General features: G+C 33.4%; 1 protein-coding gene across 5 annotated transcripts in view; it reads left to right on the top strand.

Annotated features, from left to right (window-relative positions):
- LOC135133929 (probable nuclear hormone receptor HR3) overlaps positions 1 to 25,328 on the top strand; it is a 152,011-nt gene that overhangs the window by 86,395 nt on the left and 40,288 nt on the right. Inside the window, exons 1-2 of one of the 5 annotated variants that reach the window (XM_064062482.1) lie at positions 9,853 to 10,101; positions 12,863 to 13,202. The exons of 3 other annotated variants lie outside the window; for them this stretch is intronic. In XM_064062482.1, coding sequence (XP_063918552.1) covers positions 13,103 to 13,202 — 100 coding nt within the window. In that variant the 5' untranslated portion in view covers positions 9,853 to 10,101; positions 12,863 to 13,102. Of the gene's footprint in view, positions 1 to 9,852; positions 10,102 to 10,313; positions 10,424 to 12,862; positions 13,203 to 25,328 lie in introns of those variants that run through there. One more of the 5 variants, XM_064062484.1, reaches the window with a different exon arrangement.

The following is a 25,328-nucleotide window of genomic DNA, read 5'->3' as shown; positions in this document are numbered from 1 at the left end:
GTTTAATAAAGGTCCGAACAGAAAACAGACAGCCAACAGACACACAGAAACGGAAGACTTACTTTTTCATATTGTAGAAGCCATGAAACGTCGACCGAAACTTAGGCTCGCGAGGTAAAAATTACTAAATTAATTTGACCAATGAATCTACTGTATTGAACTGGCAACACTAATTTCAGAAAATTGAAGAGCTATGTCTTGAGCTCGATGTTATACAGGGTGAGTCATTAAACGCGCGGTCCTCGATATCTCAGTAAATATTACAAATAGAAAAAAAGTCAAAGACGGTTCTTTGAGGACTATACTTTAAAATTAATTATTCTTAACTATACAGAGTAGTCTGTTTTTAAGGTGTAACACATAATTTAGTTTTTTTAAATTATATTTTTAGATATTTTAATTAACTTCTTCTTAGCCTTGACAACCACAGTTTATTTTTGAAATTACGATGCGGGGTTGCCACGTTATTCCAATTAACTTAACAACAGTAGTGTTATTTTTAAAGTTTGTGTTACAACACTTTGTGGGGAGATAAAAAAGGTGAATTTTCATATATGAGATTAAATTTTCATGTACACACTCTGCATATGTTATTTCATTCTATTTTTTATTTCCTCTTTTTTTTGCTGAGGATTTTCTATTTTTAAAGTTGATAGTTACTGCGATTTTTTACATTTTTAAGAGACACATCGACGTATTAGAAGAATGAGGACAAAAAATGAGTAAAACAAACACAGTAATAAAATAGAGGCTATTCCATTTGAAAAAACTGAAATATCGATATTTGAAAATTATAAAGTTTTAGAACTTTTTTATAAACACTATGTATATTAAAATTTGATTTAGTTGATACTGTAACACTGCGCGAACCTTTATTTATCCTTCCACAAACATTTCAACATAGACTTTAAAAATAACCTTACTGGGATTTTTTTGTAAACCAAAAAATTTCGATAAAATTGGAAAAAAAAGACGTCAATCAAAATATGTAAAAATATATGGGGTGTTTCATTTAAAAAATTTAAGTTGTGTGTTAACGCCTTCAAAACAGAACACTCAACATTTATTGTCGTGAAAAGAAAACTATATACACATGTTATTCGTCGTGAGCCGAGAGGCGGATTATATATGTCAAGAAAAAACAAGTCAAAAATTAAGCCCCGCCCACCCACCCCAATCTCAATTGTGATGAATTTTTCATTCGTTGTCAGACCGAGGGGCGGAGCTCAATTGTAAAATCGATGTTTACCAAAACAAAAATTTACAATTTTAAGTTGGCGTGAAAAAATTATTGCATATACTTAGAAAATAGGGCAAAATTTAAGCACCGCCATCTCAGTTGTAATGACGTTGTTCCTTATGATTTCGGGGCACAGTTAATGCAAAATCCTTATTTCTCAACAAGAACTTATCGTCTTCAACAGGTTTGTAAGTATGGTGTTGAAAGAAACCTGTATATATTTAACGAAAAAAAAAAAACTAATATGTAGTAATATTTTTAGACTATAGTCCTCAAAGAACCGTACAACTTTGATCTTTTACTTTTTTCTGTCTCTAATAATAATCAATCAAATGTCGGGGACTGCCGTTTAGTGACTCACCCTGTATGTTACTACAAAGATACAAACTGTCTTATTGTTTATTAAATTATTGTTGCTATGTTTTTTAATGGCGAAATTCCCCGTCGATCATTTTAAAGAGTAAAAAATATGAATTTGTGTACGTCTATATATAGGGTGAGCCACAGCGTTGACTTACATTTTTTCCTGCTTTCCTGAATATTGAGTAACCTAAATCTTTATCAATGTTTTAAGATTTAGAACTGAAAACTCTGTGCAGTGGTTCTGAAATTCGTCAACCTATTTACGAAATATTTTGACCATTTCAGCGATGACTAAAATCCTCAAAAACAAAAAATAATAAAATTCCAAAAATTTTAAAATTATTATTCGTCCATTGAAAAGCAGGAACATCATAATAAAAATTCCAGGAAAATGATCTGATGGTTTAAAAATATATAAATATCTTAAATTTCAGTATTTGATTTTAAAACCTTGAAACGTTTGACAGTATGACAGCTTCAAACATTTTAAAAATTTTCAAACATGTTTCCTTTTATAAAACTGCAGTTTCATGGGTCATGTAGTTTTGTGATATATGTACATGTACAAAAAACAAGTAACAATAGGGCTTATTTAATTTTTAATTAATCAATTTTGAAACAGATTTTGCTGTGCAGTGGGATTACCTACGAGAGTGTGACGTTTGCTCACGATAAGGCTTAGGGCAAATTGTGTAATCCCATGAGCAGAATAATAATGCGTTAGCCTACGTACAATGTACGAAATTTTATCTACAACTCGAAAATGACAAAAGTGTGTAATACATATATAACGTTACAAATATACTCGTACAATATTTTTCTCACAGCATTGCACATCAGGACTCTGGAAAAAATTTTTAATTAAGATTATGCGTGTAAAAATTTTCTTGAAGTTAGTATTAATAGCACCGTCGTTCGAAAATTACAACAAATATATCATATTTCATAATTTCATCCCGCCGCAGCTGTTTGATTAATATTAACTTTACAGTTTGCAACTTTCTCATTTAATTACGCGAAGGATCAAGAATATTTCAAACACCAAAACTTAGACTCGAAGCCAAACTTTGATTCTACTGTAAAACTTGAATCTAATAATCTTCGATACGCAACGTGAATTGCTAAGCTCAAAAAATTTCATTCTGGTATCACACGAATTTTTCCACGCTTAAAAATTATACTTATATCATCTAATATGACGACGTTACAATGACGTCTGGCCAATTCTGTGTACAAGAATGTTTTGCGTTCTCGTTCATATCAATTTCATTAAGCCATTAATGGTCAAGCACCCAGATGTTCAGCTACTCTCCATTCGATTTTATTTATAAATCAGATTTTTTGGGGAAAGATGATTGAGCGCTGTCGTCTACAATATGCTGAAAATCGCAGAACAGCCGCATTGCGGTGAAAGATGAACATTTTGGGTCCGCAATAAATTCATCACCAAATTTTCGAAAAATCCTAGCACGTTTCGTGGCAATAACAATGATTTATTTGTCCGTTCAGATTTCCTGAAATACGGGTTTAAACAGGCCGAAACCATATTTTATGGCCCAATATTCGGCAGTGGCCACAATGATTTTTAACTGAATATTGCCCCCATAAAGTCGAGTCAGTCATTTATGGCCGCAGTCTCCATCAAGCCTATAACTTTTCCCAAAATCTGCATTCCGTCTGGTGACTGATCAAACGTGCTCGCAGAGCCGTAACAGTTTTTCTTCAACGGCTACCGACAGTTAGAGTGGGATAACAGTATTTTTCTAATAAAATCCTCTATGTATAAGCTTGGCGAGTTCTTAAAATTAAACCGCCGTTTTATTGCTGCAGGTCATTAAACTGATAGTTGGAAGGATGTGGATGAATGAAGATTTTATGGCGGATTTTTCAAAAGTTTTTCGTAATTACAAACAAATTACTGGCCGAGTTTACAATAGGGCCTCTGTTGTCACACAAATTGCGGTAATCGAATGTTTGCGGATCTCGAATTTTGACATGTGATTTATTTAATGGTCAATAAAAGAATCGAACAACGGGGCTTTGACAGCCAGAAATAAAGAAGTGAAGGAAGTGTAGACGGTCGACGAAAAAACAGCGCATCGCTTTCCGCTCTTAGTGTTGTTAATTAAAAGAAAAATTAACCGTCTGTGGCTGAAAAATAAAACGGCGACTTACTCTCAAGCTTTTTTCGACGACAAATTATCTGCAAGTATGCAGTGTCATCATCATTATTATGTTCGCAATTTCAAAAAATTCCTGACTACGATTGCGGAAACTTATTTGAAATTGGAAGATGAGAAAGAATTGAAACCTAATGACAAACAAATGCTAAAAAGCTATTTCTTCTGGAAGTAGCATTTATGGTCAAAAGTGATTAATAATTTAGTTAAAGTATTCTGATTTGATTAGCAGATTTTTTCATGTTATCGGAATATGCATATTAACCATTCACGTTCGGTAGAAGTAGCTGACAGAAATTTTTTTGTGGTTAAGTTGCAATCTTAAGATCACTAGAAATTTAAGATTGGCATCAACTGTCTAATTTTCTAATTCAAATGTCAAATCTGAATTGTATGGAAAAAAAACGAAGTTTTTCTAATTTCAACACGCTTCGTTTCAAGAAAATCCTTAAATACAGCTTGGAAACAATTTCCATAAAAGTAATCAGGAGAAAGCTCATTTTAAAGGAAAAGAAACAAGAAATATTTCGTGGTTTTCAAAAAATTGGGTAAAACGGAAACAGTTAAACTGGTGGCAGAAATATTTTCCGTAAAGTTCACTATAGTATTGTCGAGTGTTTTTCGAATTTTAAAATAATACAGATACAGCGGCGCTTGTGCCGTTAATATTATAGTAATCAGAATCAGAAAGACGACTGCGCAGATTTATATACCTACATGCTTTGTTGGTTCCGTTCTACAATTGGTTTTTAAGTTTTATTATAATCGTTATTGTTTTGTAAGAGGTAAAACACTCGGCTTTGAAAATAATTGTACGTAATACACGTATAAATTTAGGTTTCCGAAGGCGAAGTTTTTCACATTTTAAACACGTTATAGCTGCCAGAATCAAATTGCTAAGGCGGTACCTATCTCCAATTGCGTGATTGTGGTGAAGATTTACTTTTCATTTTCTTGGATGAGACATGGATATACCAGAACGGATCCATGGTGAAATTGTGGATCCATGATGATGACATCAAAGCTTGTCCTCCTAAAAAAACTAGTGAAGGGAAAATATTCTAAATTTTACATGCGGGTTGCTCTTTGGCCTTTTAGAGGGATGCGATTTTCTCCTTGGTTCAAAAATAGATTCACCAGATTACCACAAAACCATCACATTTTCGATATTTGACCTTTACTTACTTACATGCCACATTTTTGATACCTACTTTCTGACATTCCAGTAATACATTATACACTAGAACAATTATGTCCGCAGTTACACAGCTTAAAAAAAAAAGTTACCAAATCTAGTTACATCTACCGAACGTGAATTCCTTATATTTGAATGGAACATTGGAATGTTGGAATAATATAGGAAACCGATATTATGCATTGTTTACGACATGTTTAATAATCATATTTAAGGTAATCAATGTATTGTTTATTACAATGTTGTTAACAACATTAAAAACATTAAGTTATTTCTATGAAAATGCAGTGTCAACAATGTTTTTAGTTGTTTTTCTAAGGATATGTTTACTTGTCGTTAGATGGCGCTGCCGACGTTCACGGACTGTCAAATGTAACACAGCTGTCAACTTCGACAATTTTCCGACGAAAACTCAGCCAAGTTGACGTAAAAGCCTGTGAAAATATGAACTCAACAAACTTTAGACAAAACGCTGTAAAATCGACATTCATTCACTTAATTATCGTCTCACTGTCTCGGAAACACTTTTTCCTGAGGACGAACGATTCTTCCTCTAAACACAAAAAAACGACACTAATTGCACAATTTCACCATTGTTCTTCGCCAAAAATTCACTGTGCTAGTTATTTTCATTAGTCATGCAAAACGACAAACAAAGCCATACAACAGAGGTCTTAACCCAAGAAACGTCAGAAGTGACAGTCCTACTGGTCGGCGTCTAGGTGGCGTTTTAATTAGACTCAGCATTGATTGACATTTTCGCTGTGTAAATCTCAGGTCATTGGTTGGTTTCCATGGTAATGAAAGTTTTTTTTAATTTTTACGTAAATCATCACATTATTATTATTATCATCACTATTATATTATACAAATGTGCCAGAATATGTTGAAAACGGATAGACATATTGTAATTCTTTAAACGCCATTGTTTTTGGCTTTTCATGGCCCCTAGAGTACCAAAAAGTGGCCTTCCATTTCCGTCTGTCTGTTTGCCCTGTGACAATTTTTAGACACGTGGTCTCCGAAACTATTGGATCGATTATTGTCAAATTTTGTATGTATATCAGAAATATCATGTATATGGTAAAACGCTAATCAAAATTTGCCTAATCAATCCCACCACCAATTGGATGACGTCAAAGGTCGGGAAATTGAAAATGGAAAAGTCGAAAAATTGAGAAATCGAATAAGTCGAATTTGAAAAGTTAAAAACTGGAAACTTTAAAAATTTCAAATAAAAAAAAAACAAACGGAAAAATTGATAGAAAAAATTAAAAATCCAAAACTTAAAAAAAAATTAACAATTTAAATATCGGAAAATTGAATGAAACATTAAAAAATTGAAAAATTCAAAAACAGGAAATTTAAAAATCAAAAAATTGATGAACCGAAAATTTGGAAAATCCCAAAACTGAAGTACCTACCAAAAAATTGAGAAACCGAAAAATGAAAAATCCAGAAGTTCAAAAGTCACAAACCTGGAATTCGAAACATTGAAAACTTGAAAAATAAAGAAATGGGAAAATCAAAAAATTAATTAATCGAGAAATTAAGCAATCGAAAAATCGAAAAATTTAGAAACGTGGAAAATTGAAAAAGTAAAAAATTTAAAAGTCGAATAATTGAAGAGTCGAAAAACAAAGAAATCCAGAAAAACGAAAATTTGTAGAATTGAGAAATTGAAAAATCCCAACACTGAAGTACAAAAAAAACTGAGTAACTCAAAAATCCCATTACTGAAGTATCGAAAAATCAAAGAATAAAAAAACTTTATCGAAAAATTTAAAGTTGAAAAATTGAGATATCGAGGGAAAAAATCCAATATTACAAAAATTGTTAAATCTACAATTTTCAAAAATCTAGATGTCTAAAATACTCGACTCAGATTTATAAACCACATGTACAGGAGCATCTTATTTTATACAACTTAAATAATATTTACTACTGTAAATTTTAGAAATGACGTCATCATTGGTAGAGATGATTAGCCAAATTTGGTTACCGTTTTATCATCTACACGATATGTATTCATAAAATAAATATATATGTAAGCTTTGAGAACAATTGGTCCAGTAGTTTCGGATATTATTTGTCTAATAAAAATCTGGAAAGACGGCAGATAGACAGATAAACAGGCAGACAGAAGCGGAAGACCTATTTTTTAGTACTCTTGGGATTACGAAACGTATGTATATTAGAAATATCATGTAGATGGTAAAACGCTAATCAAAATTTGCCTAATCATTCTCACCATCAATGGGATGACATCACCTCCAAAATTTAGGGTAGTAATTTTTTTTAATTGTACGGAATAAGATACTGCTCTACTTGTGGTGTATGAATCCGAGTTGAGTTAACTCTTTCTGAGATATGCAAAATATTATTACTATACTTGTGGTTAATCAATGCACTTATAGTTTTTAGAATTACTTACACAGGGTGACTCAAAAAATTAATGAATGAGGCAATTTATTGTATAGATGTAATCAATAACGACTCATTCTATTTTCCCGAAAATTTGAGAATACAGTATTGTTATTAGTTAGTATTTTAGTAAGTTATAGTTCGTAGGAAATCTTAAAATTTTTGGAAAAATTTGACCTTTTTTGACCAATGTTTTTAAATTGCAACATACAAATTTTTTAACAAATTTTACCCAACCATTAAGTTATTATTATAATAACATAAAACACTATTTCATTTCCAGTCGATAAAAAAAAGGTTTTAAATATAAAGAAATTAAAGTTTCGTGAAATAAAGTACTACCAGTTTATTTTACAAAAAAACAGTAAAACATGTTTCAAAAGCACTTCGAATTGTTGTCCTTCACAGTGAACACAAAACTTACTTGATCACCATTTATAATAATTAGATATAATTAATAATGTACCACGCGTTAAAAAGGCTGAAACATTTCCCATTTTTTATTTTATTTAATCTTCTAAATCAGATAAGCTTTCAAGCTAAAAACAACAGTGTTTACAGAATTTGAATATCTCTATTCGTTCTCGAGATATAAATACGCGGAATTTTATCTCGGACACCTGTATATTCTCTAAATTGTTCAAACCGTATAAAAACAAGTTGCGAAAGTTTCAGCGGACAGACTTATCGATAAACACTTATTCAAATTTTTCAGATGACGTCACCAACTTTCTGGAGTGGATGAATTAAACTTTAGTTTTAATATTGTATAATTACCTATTTTTTTCAAAATATCCCTTAGATGTTAAGTTTTACGTTCTAAATCTATAATCGGTCCAGCAATTTCGGAAATTATCGGTTTTATAAAACTTTCAACAGATGATCGAGGACGTTAAGCAAATTTAAAATTAGACTGTGCAATACTTCCCTTGGCTAACTAACGTTTAAGAAATAAAAATCAAATCTATAATTTATTTGTCAATTATAAAACGTACTGAATTAAACTCTAACAGTAACATATTAAAATTATTGCAGCTGAGTCATAAGCCACTAAACACATAACGGCGTAATTTGGACGTCATTGTCAGGTAATCGGCGCTGTTGAAATATACCGCAATTATTATATGGTTTATAAAAAAGCTGGCTTTGGACGAAGAGCTGTCTTTCTCACCGTCTACTACTCGCAACGGTAATGAAATGGATAATTTGCTAATTCACCGCCACCTTGAACATTTTTATTGTTATCACTATGACGTTTATTCCCCACAACACCGAAAACACAAAAATTGCTATAAAGTGGAAATTTTAGTGCAGTTTTGTCTCGACAATGCCAACGTGGTTGGCGAAACGCGGCGACAGTTTTTGTGTTTTCGATGTTGCGAGGGATAAAGGATACAGTGTTATCGTGCCGAATGGTTCTAGAAGATTCCACTTTTGTTGTGAGTATAAAAAAAGAGATCTTGTTGTCAAATTTAATAAGGAACTTCGGGGGATAAAAAAAGATACACAATGATATAGTTAATAAATGAAAAAAACAGTATAAAGATTACAAAATTGCAAAGAGGTTATTATAAAAAAATTATTATTAGAGTACTTTTATTATATATAACATCAGCGTTTAGAAAATATATATTGCACCATTCCCAATAAAAAAAATATATGTTCATTAATTACATTTGACTATACATCTAAATATGTAGTATATGGTCATTGTGCTGTAAATTACTGTTACCAGCAGACACGAAAATATTAGCAAGTACGTAGTGTAAAAACAGTATGTGGAAACGTTTAATAAAATGCAACAAACGTGTTTTAATAACCCCTGAAACAGATAAGCAAATACACCGACACGAGAATCGCTGTAAAACGTCTATTCGAGTTTTAACCCTTTATGAGTCTGAATGGGTTCATTCTTGTGTATTCACCTGGACAGAATGAACGCGCACGTGGTAGTAGTCCGAACAATCTTAAATCTGGTTATAAACATTTTTTAGTAAAACCGCTTTACGACACAAAGTCCCTTGCACTTCCTACCTAATAATATGTACACGAAAAATTACGATCGAACTATATTTAGATATCAGACCAAACAATGAATCACAGAAAACCCATCTATCTCCAGCTCGGAAGATTATAAAATATGAAAGTTTTCTCTTATTTATTCATTCATTTCGGACTGTCCCGGAAGTGGCCCACTAAATCACTCTCGAAAATCAGGCTCGGTTATCAAAACAGACCGCCCCCTCGCAACCCCTTTCTCCCACCCCTAAAAAGCACCTAGAGGAAAACGCAAAATTCGATCCACCTCGTGCGGCTTGCGGCACCAAATCAGCCTTTTGGTCCGCGTGTTGTCTGTTGGTGAAAAGTACAGTTAGCATAACTGCAAGCATGCGCCGCTCTAAACTTTATGTCTACTTTCTACTAGCACGATGGTGGTTGGAGTTAGTGTTTGCCAAGACTTCGTTCGTAAGAGTGTGTACATGCGGAAATAGTGCGTGCGTACACGTTCGTGTCACAGCGGGAAAATTCGAAAAATCGCAGAGGGGGCGGCGCCCGGGGGTGGCAACACGTGCTCGATTATAGCCACCATGGATCTGTATCGCAAGTTTTCCGTGAGATGCGTGGTGGTGTGTGATTATGTGTTGTGATTGCAGTGCAAACAGGAGTGGATTATTTTATTTTATTTTTGGACTGTGCAGGTGTGTATTTTCGTTAATTGTTAGTGTGATTGGGGGATACTATTCGTTACTACCGGTTAATGGCGAATCACCGTGGAGTAACTTGGCGCAAATTTATCTAAAAATAAACAATTCGCTTATCTATATTTATCTCGATTTTGTAGTGGAATATAGTTGCACTCACTTTTTGTCCAAGATGCATTCAGTTTACTCGTGCGGTATATCGCTTTGGGTCACAAGTCAAGCACATTCACCTGGAATTAATTTTTTTCAAGAAAAAATCAATTTAAATTAAATTTATTTAAATCAGTGTTTTTGCGGCGACAATGTCAGCACAACCAAGGTATCCTTCGACATTTTTTTATTAGTTATTTGATTTCAATTACGAGTCCACTCTTTATTTTATCTAAATCGTGGATCACATCAAAGAAAAATTTAAATTAATAAAAGCAAGCCTACGACCAAAATTCATTTCATTATATTCACAAAAGTACACCTCTACAATTTCGAAAAAAAATCCCAGCGTTCTACACAGTTAAGTTTGTTAAACCTGCAATTAACAAAGCTAATCACATTACGCAGAGCTTTTACATCATTAAGTAGCTTTTGAATAAGCCCTGCCACTGAACAATGGAAAGCATTCACGATTTCGAAAAAGAATTGTCCTTGTTGTTAAAACTATGAATATGTTTGATGTGGGTGTTTCAGTATTGTCTTTTATTGGTTCAATATGCATAATAAAAATGTAATAAACTAGAATGTTACTGACACTAGATGGTCTAAAATTTCATTCATAGATCGTATATTGGAAAATAAATAAGCAAGTCGCAGGCTTAAATTTACATTTTAATAAGCTGCTGTTCTGGTAAGATCTATATGACAAAAATAAATTGTAAATTTTATGCTGCATAGCACTTTTTTATTCAGTTATCATGGTATCTCGAGGTAATTATTTCTTGTCATGCTGGACTTGTGAATTATTTGTTTAAATTTTTTAATGCATATTCGCTGGTATTATAAAACTAAAACGGAATAGAACCGCCTCCAAGGTGTTTGAATACATTTACGCGAGAATAACTCCCCTTTTTCAATTGGGTATATCAACTTTAAATAATTTTTATGTTGTTCTTACTTAAATAGTCAACATTTATTCTCTTCTTAATTAATTTAATATTTAATAAACCTGTACTTGCAACAAATTATAAAAAATCGCCTTCAATTTATAATGAGGATCATATATGTACTCACACAGTCAAAAAGTTATCTTGTAACAATTATTTTTGCATACTTAGGTTGACTAATTTGAGAACAAAGAGGAGCAAGTTTTCTTAGTAACAATTTTCTGATGTACTAAAGAATTCTTAACTATTTTGAAAATTTAAAATGCATGTTGGTCAAAAATATCTGAAAACAAATTGATTTTAAACAACATTTTTTTACTATTTTAGTATTTATGAATTAAAAAAATGCATTATCACAAATTCTCTGGTAATTGTTAGTGAGGTGTAAACAACGACAGTGTAGACGCATATGTATGTAAATCCATAGTTATTTGGTTGCTTTTCAAAAAATGTGCAATGACTTCACAATATGTGCTTATCAGATAATTAAAAATTTAAATTTAACTTCTAACTAAAAAGCAGGGAATTTCTATAAAGAATATGAAAAACAGTACGGTTCTTCCATCAAGTTTATTGAATTACTACAGCGTAGCGAAGATTTGTTATCCCATCTCGATATTGTACGTGGCGTTGGAGTTCTAGTGTTCATAGTGACGTTTCGTTAATTGAAACGATAATCTCTTATTTGTTCACAGATTATACAACTTTGATCTATTGATTTAATTTAACTCTTTAGCATCTTAATTAACATACAGTGTTTGTTCTTATGAAAATTTTCCGCAGTTGTCAAAACGCTTGTCAAAATTATCAACTATAATCTTTGTAAAAATGAATGCTTTGTGAACAAATTATGCATCTTGAATCCAAGCACTTCGAATGACTGTTGGATTAGTCACCTTGGTTTTGAGGCCAAGTTTTTGTTTTACACAGCCAAATGCGCTACTATTTTTGATACCTGACTTCAAGCTAGCGTTTGACATATACACACTTGATGTATGCGTGTAGAAATTCATTTAACAATTGTACAATGAACAATCCGTGGCGCACTTTCGCCATGAATTTTTGCTCCCTATTCATTTCATTATTTTGAACTTTGGCCATCAGCGATTATGAAACGATTTTTTTATTTATGACCCACACATTTCACAATCACTGAAAACCATTATTTTCATTCTGCGATAGGACAGATATCTCGCGGTGACGTTTTTCGACCTACCGAAATGTAAAGCTCGTTTTCGGTGGTTTTACAGTGGTGGAAACCTCAGTCACACAACGCCTTAGTTTTCGTTGAGTGGATGCACACAGTGAGAGAGCACGGAATCAATACTATGCACTTTAAAGACGATATGACGGAATCTTCCATGTTACATAACCCTCTGTGTATACATCACGTGTTTTTAGTGCTTCACATTAACGCTTCCGGTAGATTTGAGCAGAAATGTTTTATAATCGATCAAAAAGCCGTAGCGCAATTATCGAAAAACCTCACTCCTTTCCGAGTTGAGATAGGTCATATCTGTGTTAAATACGGACCTCATATAAAAATGTCTATCTCTGAACAAACATAATCAGCAGCTTTTTTCGTCGGATAGTACGATAAGTTTCCCCCAAACAACGCTTAGCTAACATGGCGTCAATCAAAACGGGTTTTTCCTAATTAGGTACCAATTTTCTTTGGTTAAATGGCGGAAGAGGGAAGAAGATACGTCGTTTTCCCGCTAGCATGAAGAGATGGAAGATATACTGCACCAAACGTACCAAGAACAGGGCTGAGGATATGGACCCCTACAGTCGCAACGAGTTCGGTTGATATTCTAAATTCTAGTGACTTTAGTGATTTTTAATAAAACAGTTACCAACATGAGTGAGATTTTTTTGTGTGATTATCAGTGACCATCAAAATGTTTGAAATGTGGAACAATGTCAGTTCCAGACTGGAACAAGTGCAACAGTCCCAAACGCAAACGCAACAACCACACACGTCCAGCGGATCCATCAAAGGTAGAGTCTCGAATTTGGGTCAGGTCTTAGTCAGTAGGAATTTCACATCAATTATGCCATGTGAAGTTAGGTTACAATAAATAAAACCGTTCTTTTGGACGAACAATGGAGGATAACCGGTGTGATAAGTTGAATAAAAATTGTGTGAGCCTGCTGCCGCAGCTATGAGTCTTGTTTAATATTAATTAGTTGATTAATTAATTAATGTTGTGATTGTTGCCATAATCCCAACTCAACAATAACAATCAATTATGGAATCCAATCGGCACATGTAGAGCGGACATTTGGTAAACAAGACCTTCATATTTAATCCTAATAAATCCTACTGGCACACTTATTACGTTATAATAGTACGGTAAACGGCGACCCGACCGATTCCTCAAAATTATTTTTACCACCCCAGAGTTTCACAATTTACAATTTGTACAGACAAAGTTTGACCAGATTGCACCCCCCGGACCTCTAAACCACACTGTTGTTTTCTACACAGCCTCTTCGGGGATTGCAAAGACATGACAGTGATAATAAGTTCCAACTACCAAGTTCGTTCTCTCTTTGAAAAAATGTTGAGCGCCACTGGTCGAAACTAGACGTAGCATTCGGGACGTTTTTCCTTTTCGTCCAGAAATTAAATTTCAGACAAGATGAGCACAATATGCGCTTCTGTTGAAAGTTTCACACATTTGCAGTAGAATTCAAAATGGTGGACAAAGCAGCTGAGATCAATATTGAGAGTCGTCTCTTTATAGTGCAACCAACTGAGCTACAATCGGATTTTGTATTAAATTTTTGCTTTGGGCACTTTCGGATAATCTGCTCGATAGTTTCCAATCAAAAGTGACACCAGGTGACTCGTAGTACGATAAGAAATGTGATAAATAAAGTCGGGTTAGGTATTTCGGATTTTTATTTTCTAACCACAATGCGCTTATCAATTTTAGTGGAAGTTCAGCAACTGAACACGTATTCCAATCTGGCATATTGTTTAAAATAATCTTATTAATTATTATAGATTGTCTAAATTTTCATGTTATTAACTAGATCAACAGTGCTTATTTTAAAGGTCTGCCATTCTTTATGATGTAGTTATTGTTGATGACAATTTTACTTGGAACAGATTTTATCAAATGTTTTAAAAATATTGCGACAGCTGTCTAAGAAACTAACTAAATTTGCGACTCTTTTAATATTAGTAAGAAAGAAAACTGTTTTTGAGGTCACTGATGCTATTTTATAAAAAAAATTGATAACAGTGACACTGTTGTTCTGCACTTACAACAAACATTAAAACAACATTTAGTTGAAAATAATTATTGCAATTAGTTTTATTTCATGCTTAACCAGGTTGATTGGAAACTACATGGGTGGTATAGGATGATTTGGGAAAAAAATTATTGACGTAGTTTCAAGCTTCCACTGAAATTCTGAAGCCAGCAAGGCGAACAGATTTAGTTCCTTTGATTAAAAGACAGACGATTTAAGATAAAATAACCATTTAACTGTGTCACAAGTTGTTTGGAGATATTTTTGCGTGAGAAATGTGGCCGAACATTTTTATTGCGTAAAATACCATTATTTAGTTTTGCCATTTCGCCTAGTCTTTCCCAATTGAAGAAATATTTCATGTGGAGAAACATAAAATTCAATCAATATTGTTTAGCATTATTTATGATGATTATCAAGCGGTGTCAACACCGCTATCGAATTTAGTAAATTGAAAAATGGTTTTTCCGTGTATAGATGTTATAATACTATGTACACTTAGAAATCTACTACATAATACTTTTATGATAGATAAACCGTTTGTCTCGGCTTTAAGAGCAGCTTGGCCCCTTTCTTGCAAGCAAACAGTTTTTTGTTTTGTAGTGATAATATTTTGTAAATATGATAATTATTTCATGTAATAGTAAGTAAACAGTTGGAGAATGTTTTTTTCTTTAGTAACTTCTTATCACTGTAGTTTATTGAACCCAGCCGAATATGGGTCAGTGAGATAATACTGCTGGCAAAAAACGTCTTCGGATAGCTTAGTGTATATAAAAAAACCATAAACAAATACAATAATAATGAAAGGTTTTAAGACGACCTTCTAAAATAATAAAACGAAATTGTTTTCAGCGAGAATAACGAAGTTGACACTTCAAGGCATCGGATCTTGATGTTGGGTTAATTTCCATCGGCACACGGTATCGGGTTTATGTAATGGTCACTGTTACTGTTCCTAAAATAAATTAACATTAAAATCGCCTCAAGTTAGGCTACTTTTAAATTTTATGAAAAAGGCCAACGACCTTAACGGTGCCAGTTTGCGGCCAAAAATTGTCGCATTTCTATGACAATTTATTGCTACAAATGCATCGAACAAAAAGAAGCCTTGATGGTGGTGGCCGAAACGATTTCGAATTTTCACAATGCTGTGTTACTTAAGTTCTTCAGCGAATTTCTCTCGATTTAGAAAGAGTACAGGCGCTGCATTTTCCAGAAAATCCGGACTTCTCTAGGTTGGGCTTTTTGTGGCCACGAACGTGTGAAGGATTTTGCTCTCGTTATGGTCTTTGAAAGTTTGTGTCATAGTAAACATATTTACTAGGTTCAAGTGAGGTCGTTTTCAATGATTTTTATGCAATTTCACCTTAATTCATTTCATTGGAATCTTGCCAAATCCATTGATTAGGAAAAAATGGCGAATTTACCGGCTGCACATGTCTCAATTACATAATCGGGAGATACCTAATCGCTCTAATCACTTTCGTCGATTTGGAAGTGCCTAAAGCCACTCGCACACCGGCTGCTTTCACCCTCGCGTCGCGATTGGTCGCTTAATTATTTTTTATGTGTGCCTCTAATGCGGCGTTTATATGCAGTGAGAACCACCTCTCTTGTTGCGTATTATGTGCAGTTATGTCACAATAGCCGCGATTATCTCAGACGTGTTTATATTGAGCGGTTTATAAATAAAACGCTGTTGATGTGCCGCACCGCGGCGATTCGAGGCCCGACTTCGACTCGCATAAGTAGGCCACAAGTTGAAAGACTTGTACCAAGGACATCAGGGTCCGCAAACGTACGATTCACCATGGTCTAAGAGATACAGTTTACTGTAATTATACACCGCGTTAATTGCAGGTATTCGCCGACAGGTTTCGAAAAAATTCGTACGAATACCCCTCATTCCGGCCCTGCTATCAAGCCCTTACGCACGAATTTAACAGGACAGGCTACCGTTAATGTAATTGGCGCTTTCACTTTTTTAAAAGTTCCACGACAAACGGGTTCTTTCCATGGAATAATAAATTAATTTTGCCAGCAATTACGAATTATTATTCCGATCCTGTAAATGTGCATAATATTGTTTCGGGTGCACTGCACTCGAATGTGTTACAAAATCACAGATATGAAAAACATAATTAATTAATTTAGATTACGTAATCAACCACAGTAAAAGTTTACGGCTTATCAATCAATTAAGTCTCCATTTTTATTTCCTAACGCCCAACGGCTAAAGACAGGTTCACGCCGTCCTCTGCTAAGATAACATTCAGAGTAATGCAATCCTGCGGTAAATTCGACCTTAATTGAAGAAAAACTGTTTTTATTCGCAACTATGTCTCTGATTATTTTAAAACAACACTTGCCGTCCATTAAAAACTTTCATTTTGTGTTTGCGTAAGCCGTTTGACAGCTTAACTATCTGTCATTTATTCAGAACCGACGATATTCTTGGCTTCCTGTAATCATAAAATTAGCGAATTGGTTTACAATCATCCTAAAAAACAGCCATTAGGAGCTGCTGTTCTATGTTTTTACTTCCGTGTTATTATTAAGAAAATTATTTTTGGCGGCAATTTGATCATCCAGCTTCTGGATTTTAGAGCGCTCCGTATTCTCACCGTGGTGGAAATCACGGGATGTTTACGTATCCGTTTTCTTATATAATTTATGTACATTTAGATATTTTCAATTGACGAAAATAGTTAATTATGTAACCAGTCACTTTTCTAAATTTATCAACTAATTTCGATTTAAAAAATTCTGACATAACGATTATTTATCATCTTCAACACGACTGCTATCACATGTCAAGTGATGACGGTTTAATTTCATTTACAACTTTTAAATTAGCTAATTATTTAAATCAAACGAAAACATTTAGGCTCGAAGAAAGCTTTGCCGCAGGTTCAATTTTACTTAAGATTAATTGAAATTTGTGTGCTTACACATTACACAACATTAAGGTAGCAATAAACAAAAGTGCTTTTTAAAATCTGTTTAAGACTGTAGGATTAGTTGAAATTGAAATTTTGGACTCATTTTATTAAACTGATAACCTAAATACCAGTATAAAGTTATTGACAGTTTCTTGAACAAATGTGATTGTTGCGTATTCAATACACTTTTTAAAGTATGTATATCCACCATCAAAAAATATTATTAACAGTTGTTACTTTACACAAAACAGTACATTACTTAAGTCGGTACTATCCACGGTTATCGCAGATCTTCAATCCTTGAAGTTTTGTGAAATCACAGATTTCAAACTAATATCATTTGCATACTTTTGCTAAACGAGAACACTCAGTACTTTTTGGACCTATTTACCTTAATAAAGTCATATAGTAAGTGTATACTGTTGTACATAAGTATACGTCATTTGATTGTAATGATAATATGATAATTTAAAAATGTGAACGAGTCTACAATTACGAATAATGATATAATTATATAGTGACACATCGTTTCACACTAAATAGTTCTACAAGTTTTTGTAGATCTTATAGGTGAGCCGTAAGCTATATAAATAGATTATGTCGGTATTATATTATTGCCTTTTCAAAATATTAACTTGTGCTTTCATGTATGACTAAATTTATCTAACTTTCGGCTTTATTGTGTATATTAGATGTTACGTAAAGTGTTTTGACAATATTTGAACTTCCGTTTCAACACAGCGTTATTGTTTGTAAAGTTTGTCGATAGGTTTCTTAAATATTTTAACAGATTCCGGTTTAATTTCCTGCATTAAATACCAAATTAGGTTTCAAAACACTATTCACTTGGCCTAAATGAAGTTCTTAGTCACAGTATGAAAATAAATCGTATGATTTGAACATCATAGGTTAACTGAAAATTGCAACGAATCAAATATTCCCATTGTTTGGATTTGGCAATTACTACGCTAACAAGGTGTGAGTTATCGAATATCATTTTTACAGTAGCACCAAGCAGATTCAACTGCCTCTACCATACGGTGACGTAACCGTGGAAAGTTTTCCATAGAATAATAACACTCAAAATCAAACAAGCCTGAATAGTAAGCTCTGGCTTCAGGCAGCCAAAATGGAAAAACAAGCCCAAATGTGTCATTTTATTGCACGCTGCAACTGCGCCAACCAACAAAAACTTTTCGTAATTAAACGCAAAAACTTCAATTAGAGCCATCTGCAATGGATTGTCATTGAAAATATGCACGCCCCCATCACGAAAACAACTCCATTACATGATGGCTTTAAAACCGGCGCACCTCTCTATTGTGTCTTTAAAATACCTCCAAGATCAAGATTGAAAAGATGTTTATTTTAATTCAACTTAGCCCGTGGTTCGACATTCTTGCGATACCCAGACCTGGAAAGCCAAAAAACCCCAAGACAATACACTTCCATATCTGCAATACCCATTGCATACAATAAATCATAAACTGATTAAAATTTAAATAAACAACACTCACACATAAAAACGCGCATTTGGTGAAAGTTGCTTGTTGTGTAATTATTATTGTGTCATTAACGGGCACGAAAAAAGAAATTTTGTGGGTTTAATAACCAGCAATGATGCGTCAAAATCCTTTCAATACCACCCTTTGTGTTCGATTTTATCAGAGGGCTTACGCTGCAGCCAAATTTCGATACTGGTTTTTGCCCGTGCGTATTACAGGTTTGACGGAGGTAAAAGAAAGTTGTTCGTGCTTCGAGGTGTTACGAAATTTGCAACTTATTATGCCTCTCATATGAGCGGTGTTCAACAAATGTTTTTTAACGATATCAATTTAAATGTGCTGTTACGTAAATAAATTACTATGAATTTCCTTTTATGTTTCGTAAAAAACGACAATCGGTTAGCAGCGTGGCCATATGTTTCATTATTAAATTATACATTTAGGTATTGCAAAGTTTTCTGTTACAACCTTGCACTTGAACAATATCAAAAGCATCTCTCAATGGAGTAAAAGTGTAAAGTTGTAGCGTTATTAATTGATATGTTTGCCGAATCAATATATCGACCTGACCTTTGAGTGCGACCAGGTAAATGTTATTTTGCACTTTTGTGGAGGAAACGGATGCTTTGAATTCCTATCTTGAGACAGTGGTTGTTAAATATGGAAAATCGATCGATAAGTATTTTCATCTCGTTTATACTGCAAGAGTAGTTAATTTTTTAGGCGTCGTTTGTCTTATAAACGATACCCATAACGGTAACAATTAGCGTAATACACTTAGTTATCTAGCAGCAGAATTTTCTTAGAAGATTATTTATTCATTTGGGCACTACTACAGTTTTCTTAATTAAATCGAGTATTTGTTACATGTCGCAATTACTTGAGTTATTAATTAATCTAAACTACAGTGATAGGTGCTTGGACGTGTACTGCTCATAAAAAAGAAAGAAAAATAAATAAAAAAGTGAGTGCATGACGTGATTGAAATATGTGTACACATTGTACAAGTAATTAAGTATGTCAAGATAGATAGCAACGTAGGTTTTTTTGAACACTGAAATTTATCAATAGTTCAATAAGACACTTGGATAACAAAAACGATGTTTGTTGAAGTATAATAAAAAACATTGATCATAGTTTAAATTTGTTGTTCACATTTAAATTACTCATGTTTATTGTATGTAATATGTCATAAGAAATGTATAACGTAACTAGAAGACGTCCTTCCATAGTACGACGTCATCAGACATATGTACACAATTTTTAAAAGTGTCACAATCTTCGAGACTCGAACCTGAAACCAAGTAAATAATAAACATAGTGGTAGAAGTATATGCATAGTTTTGTTGCCACTATTGGAGCTATGATGTAGGAATTGTTTTTTAGTAGTATAATGTATATTTCCTTCCACAATCAAAAATCCACGACATGTTCAATTCAGTTAAAAAACCTAATTATGTAGTTTAATTATTCTAAAATTGGCACTACAAAATTTGAGAGCTTCTTGTTACGGATTGTCAATTTGAAGTTTAAAAATGGAAATAAATTACAAAACAACAACTGATTCTGGCAACGGTGCCAGTTGTATTTTCAAAAAATTAGCGGTGTTGGTGGATTTTTGATTTTGAAATAACATATAACTCTCGATTCCTACCGTTGCAGTCATTCTTTCAGAGATAAATTTTGCTCCATTGCTGTCTTTATTTAGAAACTTTACGACTTTACGCTGCTCCAGGTTGACATAATTAATTCTCAGTGTGAACAAGTTGCACAAAAACCTCGTTATTAAATTTGAGTAGACATAAATGTCAATCTGAGGAAAGTATTTGTTTTATGTATGAATTCTGATCCGGAAAGCTGGAGGTTATGAAGACATTCAAAAACAGTGTACAGTTGAAATTTTCACGAAACCTAACTTCTTAACAACGACCTAACCGTTATCCAGAATATTACTGTCGTTTGGCTTCGGAAGTTTTCGGTGAATGTTGACAGTTTTTCTTATTCTTACTGAAAGTTCCACTCGAAGTTTAAGCTGTCGAACTATGTAAGTTTCCCACTCGAAGTTTTCCGACAACTCTAAACGCTTAACTAAGATTTCCGAAGGCAGGGGCTGCTGGAACCTGCTGAATCAGCACAGGAAAAATTTGAATTCGGGAATCCGTCCGGCTCATGATGTCTCGACTTTGAAGTAATTTGAAAGAATCTCATGGATCTTTCTGTGTATTGTTGTTGAAATAGTTTGAAAGAAGTTCGGGGACACCTTGGGTTTTATTTTTGAAGTACATAGTTTGAAAGAATCTCGGGGACCCCTTGTGCCTGGTTGTTGAAGTAGTTTGAAAGAATCTCCGAGACTTTGTTTTTTTTTAATTCATGCTCCCTAGAATACGAAAAAATAACCCTCCCGTTTCCGTCTATCTATTTGTGTCGATTTTTATTAGACAATTAGATGATGTTCTTTCTTCACTTGCGTAGTAAAGGTTACCTAAATTTGATAAAATAATGTACTCTTGTACTTTTGCTTTATGAGTCCGTCTTGATTTTTGTAACAATTATTTTATAAATTATTTTGTGCAATATGGGTTAGGTTTCTCGGAGTTGTGCTCCAAATTTCATCCTTATCGTATGTTTTTTTAAACTGTGACTGGTATTCTCTATATTTTTTATGATAAAAATAAATAAAATTTTGCAAAATCAAATTTGTTCGATTGTGTTTAAAGGGAGAGGTAAATAAATAACTGAACTGTTCTATGTAGATGAATTCAGTATTAATGACCAAAAAAATTCAGTCCATAAACTATCAAAACAATGAAATTTATTTTTGTAGGTGCATACATACATTGTTTAAAAAATTATAAAGTAAATATTATTTTCCATATAATCCCAAGGATGTATTTTCTGTTCAGTGAAGCTTATTTATGGAAAAGATAAATACAGCTCAATTATTTAAAACAATTGTCTTTGTAACGTCTTGCTACATATTTAAGGTTATGAAGTCATGATTAATTGTTTTAGAGTCCCCTTATTATTATTATTATTATTATTATTATTATTGTCCAGAACTCACAAGTCTCAGAATATTTTTTTCATTATACTTTTAAATTTTAAAATAATAGGAGTATCTAGTAATTTATTCTGTAGCAATTTTATTTTAATGTTAATGGTTTAATGATGCAATATATAGGTTGTTCTATTCCAACTATGCAGTCAAACTACTTCAAATCTACTATTTGTCCAGTACACAAATAAACCAGAATCTGCGAGTCTTGATTTATAAAGTTTACGCAGTAGATGGCAGCACTTCTGCTCCCGCAGCAAAAACAAATAATATTTAAAGAACTGGACTTCGACAATGTTCACCGTAAAAAATCGTTATGGTTGATAAAAATTAATCATTCAAACCATGTTAGTTGGGATATTCTCAAAAATTGTGTGACCTCTCATAAATTTCATGTTACTGTAAAGAGAGATCAACAATCTTTTCGGAAATATTAAAAAGCGGTACAGCATTGTTTAAAAAACAAAGTGGTCTGCATTTTCGATTAAAACTGTTTGACCATGACTAATTTTGTCCAGATTCTCTGTTTAATTAATTCCTCCACAGGCAGTAGTTTTAAGGTAATGTGACTGCTCAGTTGAAAAGAACGGGAATAAAAGATACTGCTTTTTATATGCAGATATAATAAGAAATTACTTTTTATTTTTATATATTTTATATTCTTGGATTTATGAGTTTATATTTTTGAATGTATTTTACAATTTCCTGGGATTGGGTGTATTAACCTGTTGGGAATGAATGCTATTACTACTATTAAAAGAAAAAGAAATATACACACAGAGTCGTATAAGTAGTTACTAGTGTATGTGATAATATTACATAAATTGAAACAACATCTTGGATAATAATATATCTAAGTTTGGAAAAGACAGAGCAGTATAATTTTTTAAAATACACATTATGCAAATATAGAATGCAAGCCAGTATGTAAAAGAGTTACGTTAGTTTCTACAAACTAGTATATGTATTCTAGCCATGTCATAATTGAGTATCTGTTGACTGACTCACTTACGGTTAACTTGCCAATATCTAACTTTTAGAAATTGAAGATGCTGTAACCGTGTCTTCAATAATAATGCAGCCGGTAACAATGACCCACATTTTATAGTTTGAAATAATCGATAAATAAAGTTTGGTTAAAAGTTACGTGCTCGACCAAACCCATTAAAGTTTCTTTTTCGCTGAATTGAATAGGAAGGAATGCCACGTCCAGGATTGACAAACCTCCGCCGTCACGCCACCGCTTTTAATATCATCCTGCACTTTGATATTACAAGATAAAACCCAAAACTTTTTTTGACCTAAAATTGTCGAGTGAAGATTACTGGTTTAACTTGAGATTTCACACGTTCACAGATGTGTAATTCGCTCCCATTTCATTTGCCATCTCTAAAAAAAATCGTGTCGTAAAGTAATTTGTAAAGTACCGATTATATTGGACAGGTTAGTTTACTGTCTACTACTAGCGGCATTTTGACCTACTAACAGGTCATAAAACCTGTATTTTTACAAATTCGTCAGCCAAATGTCATTTTTGCGTAAATACCACAGCGGCAATAGAATCCACGACTTCTGCCAAAAAGAAAACTCTCTTCGCATCCTTTCTAAAAGCAGCTTTATCTGTGAGCGGGTTTTGACAGCTGCACTCTAGATCGACGGTATCGATACCCGCAAAAAATGGGAAACACCATCTGCTTCGCGGAATGCATGCATAATTTTGTGCAAGTCGCGTATTTTTTAAGGAGTGATTGATCTCGCCAATCTCGCACGCTAGTGGCGACTCCAAGTCCGACAAGGCAACTAGCAAGCAACGAGCTGTGAGGTGCAATGACCTAACTCGCGAGTCAGCTTAGTGACCTACTTACGGAACATATGGGAGATCGGCTATCATCGGGGACACGAGTAGGTCTTCTCTTTACGCGATTTTTTCGACGTATACTAGTCGACAGAGTTTAGGTCCCGCAACCACCAACGACTCACGCGTCTCCGGAGTGCAAAGGATGCATCGAATTAACTTACAGATGTTTCTGGGGCTACAGATACCTAAAGTTACGAATAAAATATTGTTAGAAAATATGGGTCGTTTCATCATTTAAAAAAGATGAACTGTATTCGTTTCATTAGTACAAAAATTTCTCAACATTAGATTGTTTTTTTTTTCTACCCATATTGCGTCTTATACACCTACGAAATGAGTTCCAGTGGTTCTTCGTGGAAGTCGATTTTAGAAACGTGAGGGTTCATTTGGTTGCAATAGTTCATAACAAAGTAGAATTCGTCCAGTCTATACAAAAAGCTGTTGAAATTACGAAATTCTTCAAAACTAATCGCTTGCTAAGTAGATTGGTGGCCTATTCTCTCTGCTAATCGATCAATATAGGTATCGTAGTCGTAACTGTCCAGATAACTATATCTAAGTACAAATTTCGCAAAATCTAATTCAGTTATATTGGGTAATCTGCGGGACAACTTATTGAATTCTATTTTAAGGATTTCTTCTTGTAGGTTTACTATAAACTGCCGAAAGGTTTTATACTCCAGAATTTCTGTCCCATTTTTTCCAAAAAAGTGTATCACCAAAGCAGTATTTTCATTTTTTTTTTAACATCGATTTCATCATCCATCAGTTCGCAACTAACTTTCCATTTTGGGCCAATAATTCTTTCCATTAAAAGATATTCTTCCTTGTCAATTCCGTTACTGGCGTCGGTATCCAGCAACTTGAAGTTGTTTTCGGACGCTGAAGACGGTTTGATGAGTAACGAGATCAAAAATAAGTATTCGGAGTACGAGATAATCCCGTTGTTTTTCAAAGTCGTCTACTTCTTCCTACCCTGGTGTTGGGTTTTAAAACTAAGGCTAAAAAATCCGAAGGAGTCATGTAAATTTTTACTGAAGCGAATTTAAGACATCTTCTTTCCGTGGTTCTTCTTCCAGTTGTCGTCATGTCCTTGTGCGTTTGGTGGTATGTATGATATATATAGTAAGTTGCAGTTGTTGCAGTTTTTCTCAATTAAAGTGATGTGTCCAAGAGTTTGTTTTTTGTAATTGTTATAGGATTCAATTTTTCTTTATAAAATTACGCACGATTTTTTTCAAGTCAATTTTTAACATATTGTCAGAGTCAAAGAAATATAACCTTAATGACATGTTTGTCATTTTTCTAAAATGATCAATTTTTATCGAGTTAAAGCGCTTGATATTAGTGCTTTGTCCAGAGTACAAGGAAGTACCAGAAAAACAGAATCGTTTTATTTGTAGATCGATTTTAGTTGGATGCCTTTTTTTACTACTGAAAGTTGGTCTTGCACAAAATTAGTTTTAACTTAATGTTTAGATTCTCCGACATAGATGCTTT

Source organism: Zophobas morio, unplaced genomic scaffold (genome assembly GCF_036711695.1).
Source record: "Zophobas morio isolate AGI-343-1 ecotype UQ-CSIRO unplaced genomic scaffold, CSIRO_AGI_Zmor_V1 ptg000023l, whole genome shotgun sequence".
Taxonomy (NCBI): Eukaryota; Metazoa; Arthropoda; class Insecta; order Coleoptera; family Tenebrionidae; genus Zophobas; species Zophobas morio.
Note: the sequence above shows the minus strand (reverse complement) of the source record. Positions and strands in the feature narration are given on the sequence as shown.